Source organism: Bubalus bubalis, chromosome 14, assembly GCF_019923935.1.
Source record: "Bubalus bubalis isolate 160015118507 breed Murrah chromosome 14, NDDB_SH_1, whole genome shotgun sequence".
Lineage (NCBI taxonomy): Eukaryota > Metazoa > Chordata > Mammalia > Artiodactyla > Bovidae > Bubalus > Bubalus bubalis.
In genome coordinates this window covers 17,616,818-17,629,016 of record NC_059170.1, presented here as the reverse complement: position 1 = coordinate 17,629,016, position 12,199 = coordinate 17,616,818, and the positions used below count along the sequence as shown (strand labels likewise).

The window sequence follows — 12,199 nt, the reverse complement described above, 5'->3', positions numbered from 1 at the left end:
CCAGGCCACTCCATAACTAAAAACCACTACCATTTATGACTTCTACTACCTTAAAAGTTCAGGCTTTGTGGCCTGTGAGAACTCAGCTGATAGTTTCATTAATCAAAAGCACTAAGATTGTTATGGTATAACTCTACTGAAAATGTATTTTTTTAAACCATAAAATGCCTTTCTTTATAAAAAAGAACATAAGAAAACTCAGATCTGCTGACTCTCTTGTAGTCTTCAGTTTTATTAGTTTTTACGTACTTATTTAAAAGTGGATATAGGCAACATTCCATAAAAAAGAATTCAGAATAATGATACTGAAGATGATCAAGGATCTCAGAAAAAGAATGGAGGCAAGGATCAAGATGATGTAAGAAACATTTAACGAAGACCTAGAAGAACTGAAGAACAGAGATAAACAATAAAACATCTGAAATGAAAAATACACTAGCAGAACACTGAGGCAGAAGAGCAGATAAGTGACCTGAAGACAGAATGGTGGGAATCACTGCTGTGGAAGAGAATTTTAAAAGAGTGAAAAGAAATGAAGACAGTCTAAGAGACATCTACATCTGGGCCATTAAACACATCAGCATTCCACATTATGGGGTGGTCTCAGAAGGAGAAGAGAGAGAGAGAAAGGATGTGAAAAAAAGTTCAAAAAGATAATAGCTGAAAAACCTCTCTAACATGGGAAAGGAAACATTCACTCAAGTCCAGGAATTGCAGAGTTCCAGGCAGAATAAATCCAAGAAGGAACATGCCGAGACACACACAGTAATCAAACTGACAAGAATAAGACCAAGAAAAAATATTAAAAGCAACAGGAGAAAAATGACAACATACAAGGAAACTATAAGTTTATCAGCTGATTTCTTAGCAGAAACTCGACAGGCCAGAAGGAAGTGTCATGATACATTTAAACTGATGAAAGGGAAGAACCTACAATCAAGAATACTCTACCCAGTAAGGTGCTCATTCAGATTTGACAGAGAAATCAAAAGTTTTATGGACAAGTAAAAGCTAACAGAACTCAGTACCACCAGACCAGCTTTGCAACAAATGCTAAAGGAAATTCTCTAAGTAGAAAAAGCCACAACTAAAAACAAGAAAATTACAAATGGAAAAGCTCACCCATAAAGGCAAACATACACAAGCACACACAAAAGGTAGGAAATCATCCATACATAAATATGATATCAAAACCAGCGATTATGAGGAGATAATACGAATGCAGGATATTGGAAATGAACTTGTAAAGATGAGGAACTTAATCTTGTTTCTACATAGATTGCTATAGCAAATCCTCATAGTAACCAGAAATTAAAAATCTACAACAGATAAACAAAAAGGAAATGAAACACAACACTAAAGTTAGTCATCAAATCACAAGAGAACAAAAGAAAAAGGGAACAAGGAAAAAAAGTTTTGCAACTCTGTCTCTTAATTTTTTTGTATTTTCTATCTCTATGTGATACATTGCTTTTTCATTTCCACAGATCTGTATTCTAATCTATTGAGTCTTTTTGGGTTGGAATTTTGTTTCCATCCAAATTTCACTGGGTTTCCATTCCAAGTTTCCTTCAGTTCTTTTTGACATCTTTTGGGTCCTCTTTATCTAAAAAATTTTTTTAATTTTTGGGTCCTTTTTAAAGTAACTTGGTCTTTATTCATAAAATGAATTTTCTTGTATACACTAAATCCTTTTAAACATATTAACTGCCTACTTTGAGGTCAATAATTTCATTAACTAATATTTTCAATATCTAACCTGCTCTAAATTTTATCTGTTGACATACTCATATTGGTTCATTTCCTTGAATGTTTTATAATTTTTTATTTTTTTAGTTCTACTTTACTAAGGGTTTTACTTATGTGAATACTGAATGGCTTAAGGGTTGAGTGTTTCATGCCTCAAAGCAGTTTGCTTCTGCTGGGAAACCCAGCAGGATTATCAGTTCTGGGACAACTTTGGGTTTTGTTGTCATTAGTGTTCGGACTTTGGAGATTCTTTCCTTTTTTTTTTTGGCCTTGCTGTATATCCTACAGGATCTCAGTTCCCACCAGGGATATAAACCAATGCCCTCAGGAGTGAAACCATAAAGTCCTAACCACTGGACTCCTGGGGAATTCCCTGGAGATTCTTAGAATGGTAAAATAAATGAAATATGCATATAGGTGTGGTTTTAAAAGTGCAAAGAGTAATACAAATATAAAGGATTATTGGTATGGATGCCAATGTAGCATGTGACTATAAAAGGGGAATAACTATGTGGTCTTTTGTGTTGTATTTATCTAGTGGTTCCAGAATAAATGCATAAAAATTATAACCACAGAAGGAAATTAACCCTCTAAATTATAAACCCATGGCTGGTTTTTAGAGTTCTGGTATCCTTAAGAGAAATAATTAAAAAATAGTAATAACTTAAAAAAAGGTTAATTAACAATATTTATTAATATATATTTTGTATAGAGATTTTAAAGAGGCAATGTGAGAAGGAAGTCACAAATGAGTTCGAAAACATGTCCTTTGCCTCAAGAAGCTGAAAAATTAGGTTGTAACATGCTCATCTGCTAGGATCTGTGGCCAATATGATCAAGACCAAAGTTACAGATGAATGCTACAGACACATTAGAATTTTTAAAACCAAGTAAGATATGCCATTTTATGACTTAAAACATGTTGTAGCAACCAGAAAGTAAAATGCTCTTCTGAGGTAATGGAATAAATCACTAAAAAGGAATATAGTATAGAAGCTATTTTACATCAAATTATGAACCAGGAGATCACAGGCTGTCACTAATTGTGTAATTTTGGCCAAGTTACTTTCAGCTCTGGGTCTCTGTTACTCACGTAAAAAGTAATGATCTAGAATTATTACTTTAAAGTATAAGATTAGAGGTGTTACAGGGGTGGAGATGGAAATGGTTCTCTATTAATAGTGTGGAGAACCACTTTACTACAAATGGCCTGTAATTGCATTAGCTGGAATTTACCACCTAATTAATGAAGGTGGGCACTGTTGGCTTATAGCACTTAAGGTAAACTAATGAGTGCAACAGATTTTCACCTCATGCTTCAAATATAGGTGAGGACAGCAAGGAGCTTCCCCCAACTTATACATTACCTTTGCCATGATGTAAAAGGCGCAGAGGAGGAGCTGATCCAAATGTCTGTCTTTCATCAGATCAGGACAGTGAACTAAAGTGAATTCAAAACATGTCCATATCTTCCTTCTTAACTCATTTGAAACATCCAGTTTTAAACATAAATCACGTAAGCGTACACTTGCCAAATGATAGACCTAAGATAAAAGATAGCACATTGATGCAAAAAAACAAGTAAATAATTTCTCAAATTTATGTCTTACCATGAAGATGGGCTTTTAGGTCAAGATTAATAAACACCTAAGGCTGCTGATGCATTAAATTACATAAAATACCTATTTTACAGTATCAGTTCACTGCTATGGCTAAATAAAATATATTAAAACAAAATTCTCTTTGTAAAACTAGCCTAAACAATTTTTGGGAAAAGATGCTTTGTGCTATTCTATCTATGCTGTGAACTATGTAAAGTGATAAATACTAAAACTAAATGGCTTGATTTATGAGCATTATGACCATTATAAATACTTAACTTTTTAAGAAATCAGAAGTCTCTTTTTTTGGTTCAGTTAAAATAGCTAGAAAGCCTAAAATGTCACATAATACACTAAAATGTTTGACTTCAAAAATGACTCTGAGAGCAAAATCATTAAAAAAATTCCCCTATATTCTACATTGTTTTTATGAGCACATGAAAGGAATGTTAAGTAAATGAGACACCAGATTTTACTGTTGATGTTTACTGAGATACAACTGACATAAAACATTATTAGTTTCAGGGGTACAACATGATTCACTATTGACACATACTATGAAAAGATCACCACAATAAGTCAACATCTACCACATACTTATAATTTCTTTTCTTGTGATAAGAACTTTAAAGATCTATCCTGTTAGCAACTTTCAATATGCAATATGGTGTTATTAACTATAGTTACCATGCTATACATTATAGCCCCATGATTTACTTATATCTTCCAGTTTGTACCTTTTGACTCCCTTCATCCATCCATTTCACCCACTCCCTCGCCCCTAGCAACGACTAACCTGTTCTTTGTATTTATGAGCTTGTCTTTTAGATTCCACATATAAATGAGATCATGTAGCATTTGTCTGTCTCTGTCAAGTTGTTTTTAAACATATCAGAGTAAATTCAGTTCAATGTAAATTCAGTTCAGTTTAATCTTTTATATACAGAGTCTTTGTATGAACTGATACTAATGAAAATGACCCAAAGGTCCTAAAAGATTCTAAAATGATTTCTGATCATTCAAAAAGCATTCTGTTTTTGTTATTTTAAGAATTGGTAACCTTACTGTGATATTCCTAGACTATTCTGTTTGAACTAAGGCTTTAAATCTAAACATTCAGGAGAAAAAATAAAAGAGTAAGGCACTCTTTACATCAAAATATCTTTTGAGAGAGAAAAAAATTTACAAATTAGAGCTTTAAAATTACTTTAACTATCCAATACACTAATCTGATAGAGAGATAAAGCTGACTCCAAAGCCACCAGTGATTCATTTTATAACAAACTCATTCTCTGCATTCCATCCCTTTGTTTCTGGTCTAGTTGGTCAAGAAATAAATAGGAACCACTGGGGTCAGAGCAGTGGGAAACATGCTGGGACTTTACATTCATGATAGGAGAAAATAACAGATATAGCCCCAGCTAGCAGGATTAGGTACTACTACTTGTTAAGTATCTTTTACAAAGCTAACCCAATGACTTCTCTGAAGCTAATCTGATATACATCCTCTGAAAGGCTGCTAATTCTAACAAAAAATTCACAGTAACTTCTATTCAGGCATAGGACACCCAGTATCACACTGAGTTCAGCATGGATAACAGCTGCAATTTACTCAAGAAATGGTAATTTTGAACTCATTATTAGATATGAACATCTCAATTCCCTTTTAGAATAAAACTTTTTTTAAGCTTCTAAGTAGGAGAAGGCAGTGGCAACCCACTCCAGTACTCTTGCTTGGAAAATCCCAAGGACGGAGGAGTCTGGTAGGCTGCAGTCCATGGGGTCGCTAGGAGTCGGATATGACTGAGCGACTTCACCTTCACTTTTCACTTTCATGCACTGGAGAAGGAAATGCCAACCCACTCCAGTATTCTTGCCTGGAGGATCCCAGGGACGGGGGAGCCTGGTGGGCTGCCGTCTATGGGGTTGCAGTCGGACACGACTGAAGCTATTTAGCAGCAGCAGCTTCTAAGTAGGCTATAATTAAATGAAAGGAAATGGACAGGCTAGATTCTGAAATAAATTCAGAACTAAAAATTTATAAATAAAGCCTTATTTCTGTCAATCTTAGATTCATTATCAAAGACAGCAATTTGTTATTTTGAAAATTAAAAACAGGAAATGAATGGGGGAAATACTACATTTGGAACTCTCCTTTAAAAACAGGCATTACGCACAAGTGGGCAGGAGTGGGGATGGTGAGACAAGAGTAGAAAAGGTAGTGGGAGGTGGAAAAAAGAGCACGTGTCTCAAGAAATATTCTAAGAAAGACTAGATAGAGGAAATAAATTTGCATCAAAAAATAATCTGAAAAAGAAATGAATTTCTTAAAAATTTTAAGCCTTAAACTCTAATCACAACGTGAGAAAGAAACAAAAAAACAGTGCCTTTTTTTTTCATTTACAATTTTTAAGAATGGGCTAGATAACCACTAGTTATAGAGTGGACTGGAGAGATAGCTCCCAATTCTGGGATTTATTTTAGAGCAGCAGCGTGTTTGGCTACAAATATATGATTAACATGTCTGTCTTATTAGAAGCTTGAAGGTATTTATAAAAGCAAGGCAGGATAGAAATTATTTCTACATTAAATCTCTGCATTAATACTAAAACAATTTAGGGATTATAATGACTAGGCAAATCTTACAGGTAACAAATGAGATTTATGATAAAAATTGTGTAGACTCCCCACAGTATCCCAAAAATCTTAATAATAAATCTTCAGTAATTTAAACTTATACATAAGATCTAAGATGTACTTGTGCCACAATAAACTCAATCTCAAGTGGCTCAGATGGTAAAGAATCCGCCAGCAATGTGGGAGACCTGGGTTTGATCCCTAGGTTGGGAAGATCCCTCGCAGAAGGGAACAGCTATCCAAGCCAGTATTTTGGCCTGGAGAATTCCATGGACAGAGCAACCTGGCAGGCTACAGTCCATGGGGTTGCAGAGTCAGACAGGCCTGAGCAACTTTCACTTTCACTTTTCAAAGCAATATAACACAGTGGAGTTCCTGTAAATTCCAACTGCTTTCTTAAAGTTACGCAAATGAAGTTGGCAAGAAACCTAAGTCATATCAGGAAATGGAATCAAATTCTACGAACTTGAGTCCAAACACAGCTCATTAAGATCATAATGCTCTTTTAAGTGAAAGTGTTAGTCACTCAGTCGTGTCTGACTCTTTACGATCCCATGAATTGCAGCCCACTAGGCTCCTCTGTCCATGGAATTCTCCAGATAAGAATATTGGAGTGGGTTGCCATTCCACTCCAGTTGGCAACCCACTCCAGTGTTCTTGCCTGGAGAATCCCAAGGACGGGGGAGCCTGGTGGGCTGCTGTCTATGGGGTCACACAGAGTTGGACACGACTGAAGCGACTTAGCAGCAGCAACAGCGGCAGCCACCATGGGAAATAGTATAGCAGTTTCTCAAAAATAAAATTTAGAATTACTATTCCACTTCTGTTTATACCCAAAAGAACTGAAAGCAGAAATTTAGATATCTGCACATCAATATAACAGCATTACTCACTCAAAATAACCATAAGCTACATGCATGTGCTAAGTCGCTTCAGTCTTGTCCGACTATGTGCCTCCCTATGGACTGTAGCCCACCAGGCTCCTCTGTCCATGGGATTCTCCAGGCAAGAATACTGGAGCGGGTTGCCAAGCCCTCCTCCAAGGGATCTTCCTGACCCAGGGGTTGAACCTATGTCTCTTCTGTTTCCTGCACTGGCAGGCAGGTTCAGAAACAACTCAAATATCCATCTACAGATGAACTGATAGACAAAACATGGTATATTCATACCATGGAATATTAGCCTTAAAAAGAAAGGAAATTCTGACACATGCAAAAATGTGGATAAACTGTGAAGACATTATGCTAAGTAAAATAAGCCCACCATAAAAGGACAAAAATTGTATAATTTCACTTTTATGAGGTACCTAGAGTAGCTAAAGTCATAGAGACAGAAATTAGAATGATGACTGGGGGTTAAGGGGAGAAATGAGGAGTTACTGTTTAATGGGTACAGAATTACAGTTTAGGAAGATGAAAAAGTTCTCGAGATGGACAGTGGTGGAAGCTGCACAACAACGTGAATGTACTAATGATACTTAGCTGTACACCTAAAAATGGTTAAAATAGTAAATTTTATGTATATTTTACCACATACAAAAAAAAAGGCCAAAGCTGTCCTGTTACTCAATCTTTATGGCACTGATTAAAGGAGATCTTTTTAGATGCTATAAAAACACATACCTTTCTATAAAACAGTGCTAAGGACCCAGTTCTCTTTGGTTTGCTTATTCCAACTGGATGTACCTCTTGTGCTTTGGTCAAATGGGCCTGCTTTGGAGAAGCACCAATTAATGACTGAGCTGTAAGTGATACAGGACTCTCAACTTTGGACTCCTGAGTTGTATTCATGGAAATTGGTATCAGTGTGATCTCTCCAGCATCGTTTGCAATACCTGAATGTACAAGCAAGAGTTCTTAGTTTTAGAAATGTGTCCCAGAAAAGTTGTCAATATTTCTTTCTTTGTTCATTCCTTCTTCCCTCCCTCCCTCTTCTTGTTTACTATCTATCTGTGCGAAATGTTAGAAGAAGAAAGCCACAAAAATAGTAATTCTAGGTTATGATATTCTTGTTTTCTATTTCTGCTCTGAAACAATAATACTGTTCTCTTTTATGGTCTATAAAGGAGATGTTTTTAACCACTAAACAAAATTCTTGCTCAATGCACTCATTTGTAAAACTCAGGTAAGAAAATAAGTCTAACAAAGAGAGTAGTAAATCCATAAAATATGAAAATTCAAAAAACTGTGCAGGTATACCTCAGAGATATTAAGAGTTTGGTTTCAGAGAACCACAATAAAGTGAATATCATAATAAAATGAGTCACATGAATTTTTTGGTTTCCGAGGCATAAAAAAATTATGCTTTTGCTATACTGCAGTCTATGGGGTGTGTTATGAGCATTATGTTCAAAAACTGTATGTACCTCAGTTAAAAAATACTTTGTTGCTAAAAAAATGCTAATCATCACAGGCAACACAAGGTTGCCACACATCTTCAATTTGTAAAAAAAAAAAAAAAAAAGAAAAAAGTTATCTGTAAAGTTCAATAAAGCAAAGTGCAATAAAACGAGGAAATAAAATGAGGAAAGCCTCTATACATTCAAAACAAAACTAAAGGGCAGTGTTACTATTCTGTATAACAGTATAATGGTAGATACATGTCATTAGACATTTGCAAAATTCATAGAATGTACAACCAAGAGTGAACATAGAATGGTACATAGAATGTACTCTTGGTACATAGAATGTACACCAAGAGTGAACACTAACGTAAACTATGGACTTAGAGTGATGATGATGTGACAATGAAGGTTCATCAGTTGTAATACATGAGCTAGTCTGGTGCAGGATATTGATGGCAAGAAAGGCTCAATTTTGCCATGAACCTAAAACTACTCCTAGAGGAAAAAAAATACAGGTTCAGGAGAAAATACAGGAGTAATAAGACCATGTGATATAATTCAGTAAGACATTTCTTAAATTTTTATCCATTTCAAAAAAATAAACGCATCAAAATATTACCATGCAATGGGATTGTAACTTTATGTTCTGTTGTCCCTGTTACTATGGTTGTGGCCATTGTCAGAAGACTGTGCCCGGGTGAAATTGATATATTTTCAGCAGTGATGCTTGAAGAAGGAGCAATTTTCAATTTTGTTCCTTCTGTTATGATCCTGTCCATAAGCATTTCCTTTGGGGGGTCTTCCCCAAAAAGTCTTCTCTTAGCACTCCCAGCAGTAGGAGAACTGTAGCGTTCATGGACAGAAATCGGAGACAATGGTTGCATATCTAATAAAGAGAAAAATTTTAACAGTTTGACTTGTATCTCAAACAGAAAAAATCAGGTTTACTCACTCATTCAACAGATACTGAGTTGTGCTATACTTGTGCTCAATCACTTCAGTTGTGTCCGACTCTTTGCAACCCTACGGACTATAGTCTGCCAGGCTCCGCTGTCCATGGGATATTCCTGGCAAGATTTCTGGGGTGGACTGCCATACCCTCCTCCAGGGATCTTCCCGACCCAGGGACTGAACCCGCATTTTCTGTGTCTCCTGCACTGCAGGTGGACTCTTTAACACTGAGCCAACAGGGAAGCCCTAGATACTGAGTTACTATGCTAAAATAACAGCCTCTGTCCTCATGCAATATCGAATCTAGTGGGAGAGAGAAGAATGAAATAAATCTTAAAATTACAATAGCTAACCTTCCTAGTTTCTTAAACCTCTGCCTATGTTAAAGAACCAAAATATTATGGGGAAAGTAGAAGCTGAGAGGTAGAATACGGTGACTGTTAAATTAGAAAAGTAGTCCAACTTACTTCTGTCTCCTCCTGATAAAAAGGAAAAATCAGTGATTTGGTTCACAATTTTCTCTCTTTCCACATATCTACACTTCAAAAAGTTTAAGGCAGTAGCTGTGGCTTTCTGATTTAGTAGACACAGAATCCTCTTTTACAAACCCACTAGAAGATGAAGATGAACAGAAGTGTTATGACTGTTTAATTTGAGGCATTAGTGTGTAACAGCCATGTCATCTATTTTCAAAACATGTTTATAAGGTAGAAAAATCACCTCTGGTAATAATTTGACAACTCTCTGGATTTCTGAGGTAACTGGGGAAATAGTTATGGTTTAATAAAAATCTCTTCTTAATTCTGGGGGTTATGAAAGAAGCTCTGACTTTCAGCCTTAGCAAACAAGTGGGAAGTTCTATTGTAGCCCATTACCCCTTAACAGAAGTCTACCTTTATGTCTTATTTCTAAGAAAACCAATGTAGTCCTTGAAGCTAAGTAGGAATGTTCAGAGCTGACATTTCAAGGGGGAAAATGCATGTTATAACCACCAAGTTAGCTGCAAACCCCTTGAAATGATTCTTTGCCTAGCACAGTATTGGAAAAGCTGCAGTAGACATTCAATAAAAATTTAGTAAGTATACAAATTAATAAACTGTCTTTTCTCCCACTACAGTCAAGGCTCAATATTATTGTTTTCTAAGGATTTTCTATTATTTGACTCTCTTGCATGAACCCCTACAAGAAAATAACTTTTTATTCTAATTATAAAAATAATATATTACCTGAATGCTCACATCAGTGCTATTCATAAAAGCCAACAGGTAGAAATAACCCAAACGTCCATCAGCTAAGTTCCTACTTTCTCTGTTGTACTAGGAGTTGAACTTAATCTCACTTCACTGCAAAATCCCACCGCCGTATAATAGGGAGGAACCTTTATTGCAGGTTAGTCACTAAAGGGATGTTGCTTATAAGCTTAAATTATCCATAATGGCCCATCTCTGGGACCCCTGCATCTCAGGTAACGCATATTAAGCTCAAAAACCTTTGCTCAGGGTTTCCTAGGTGGCTCAGTATTGAAAGAATCCGCCTGCCAATGAAGGAGACATAGAGAGGCTGGTTTGATTCCTGGGACAGGAATATCCCCTGTAGAAGGAAATGGCAACCACTCCAGTATTCTTGCCTGGATAATCCCATGGACAGAGGAGTCTGGAGGGCTATAGTCCACAGGGTCACAAAGAGTTGGACCCAAGTATTATTTAGCCATAAAGAGTAATGGAAGTGCTGACACATGCTACAACATATATATATACCTGAAAACATGCCTGAAAAAGAACCAATCACAAAGGTCACATATTATATAGTTCCGTTTATATGAAATGTCTAGAATAGGCAAATCCATAGAGACATAGATTAGTAGTTGCAGGGTCTTGGTAGAGGGGCAAATAAAGTGTGATTACTATTGGATACAGGAATTCTTTTGGGAGTGATAAAAATGTTCTGTAATTAGGTGGCATGTATACAATGGCATATATACAACTATGGTTGTATAGACTTGTGAATTTACTACAGACCGTTAATTGCATACTTTAAAAAGGTGAATTTTATGGTATGTGAATTATATTTCAGGTTTTAAAAGCTCACTGAAAAATTCAAACAACACCAAAAACTATAATGAAAAAGTTAACATTTAAAATCCCACCACTGAGAGAGAATCATTTTAGTGACCATTCTTCATGATCTTAGTTCTGAGATCTCTAGCTAGGCTGCAAACACACAGTGTCAGTCATTCAGTCATGTCCATGTCTTTGTAACCCGATGGAGTGTAGCCTGCCAGGTTCCTCTGTCCATGGAATTCTCCAGGTAACACACACACATATAACATAAATATATAAATTATAGTCATATACATATATGCTACACACAAAGTTCATGCTTTGTACAGTTAAAGTATGCATGAATTTCAGTTACCACAACATAGTTAAATTAACAAAAGCCTTAACAAAAAGGTTCAAATTTCAAATCTCTGTTGCCATGGTATATTAACTGTAATTGCATAAACTACAAACTTTCCCCACAAATCATTATGTAAATAATAGATGTGCATCATGATTGGTGACCAATCCTGTCACTTCTTTCAAAGTCTGTCAGTGATTGGTCAGGGCAAATCTGCTGTTCAACTCATGTAGGGCACAAAACATATAGTTACCTCGCCTCCTTGTTTCCCAGTGATAAATCCACATTTTACAAAAATAAATGAAAGAGGGAATTGTCCAAAAAAAAAAAAAGTGCAACAAAGAAATGAGTAATAATGCTGAAAGTGAAATTAAAATTGTCAGTGAAATTATAGAATAGCTGACCCTAAGAATGTTGACACTGCTGCTGTTCAAGAGATTAGATATACAGCCAGAATAACTGTGTGAAGATGAGACTTATTAATATAAATGCAAAGTTGTAATGATGAACAGCATGA

General features: G+C 35.8%; 1 protein-coding gene across 3 annotated transcripts in view; it reads right to left on the bottom strand.

Moving 5' to 3' along the window:
* RBL1 (RB transcriptional corepressor like 1) overlaps positions 1-12,199 on the bottom strand; it is a 60,928-nt gene that overhangs the window by 17,991 nt on the left and 30,738 nt on the right. For all 3 annotated transcript variants that reach the window (XM_006051722.4, XM_025263495.3, XM_006051723.4), the window contains 3 exons: positions 8,951-9,217; positions 7,610-7,821; positions 3,117-3,293 (listed from right to left, as the gene is read on the bottom strand). In XM_006051722.4, the coding sequence (XP_006051784.3) occupies positions 3,117-3,293; positions 7,610-7,821; positions 8,951-9,217 (656 nt within the window). The remainder of the gene's footprint in view (positions 1-3,116; positions 3,294-7,609; positions 7,822-8,950; positions 9,218-12,199) is intronic.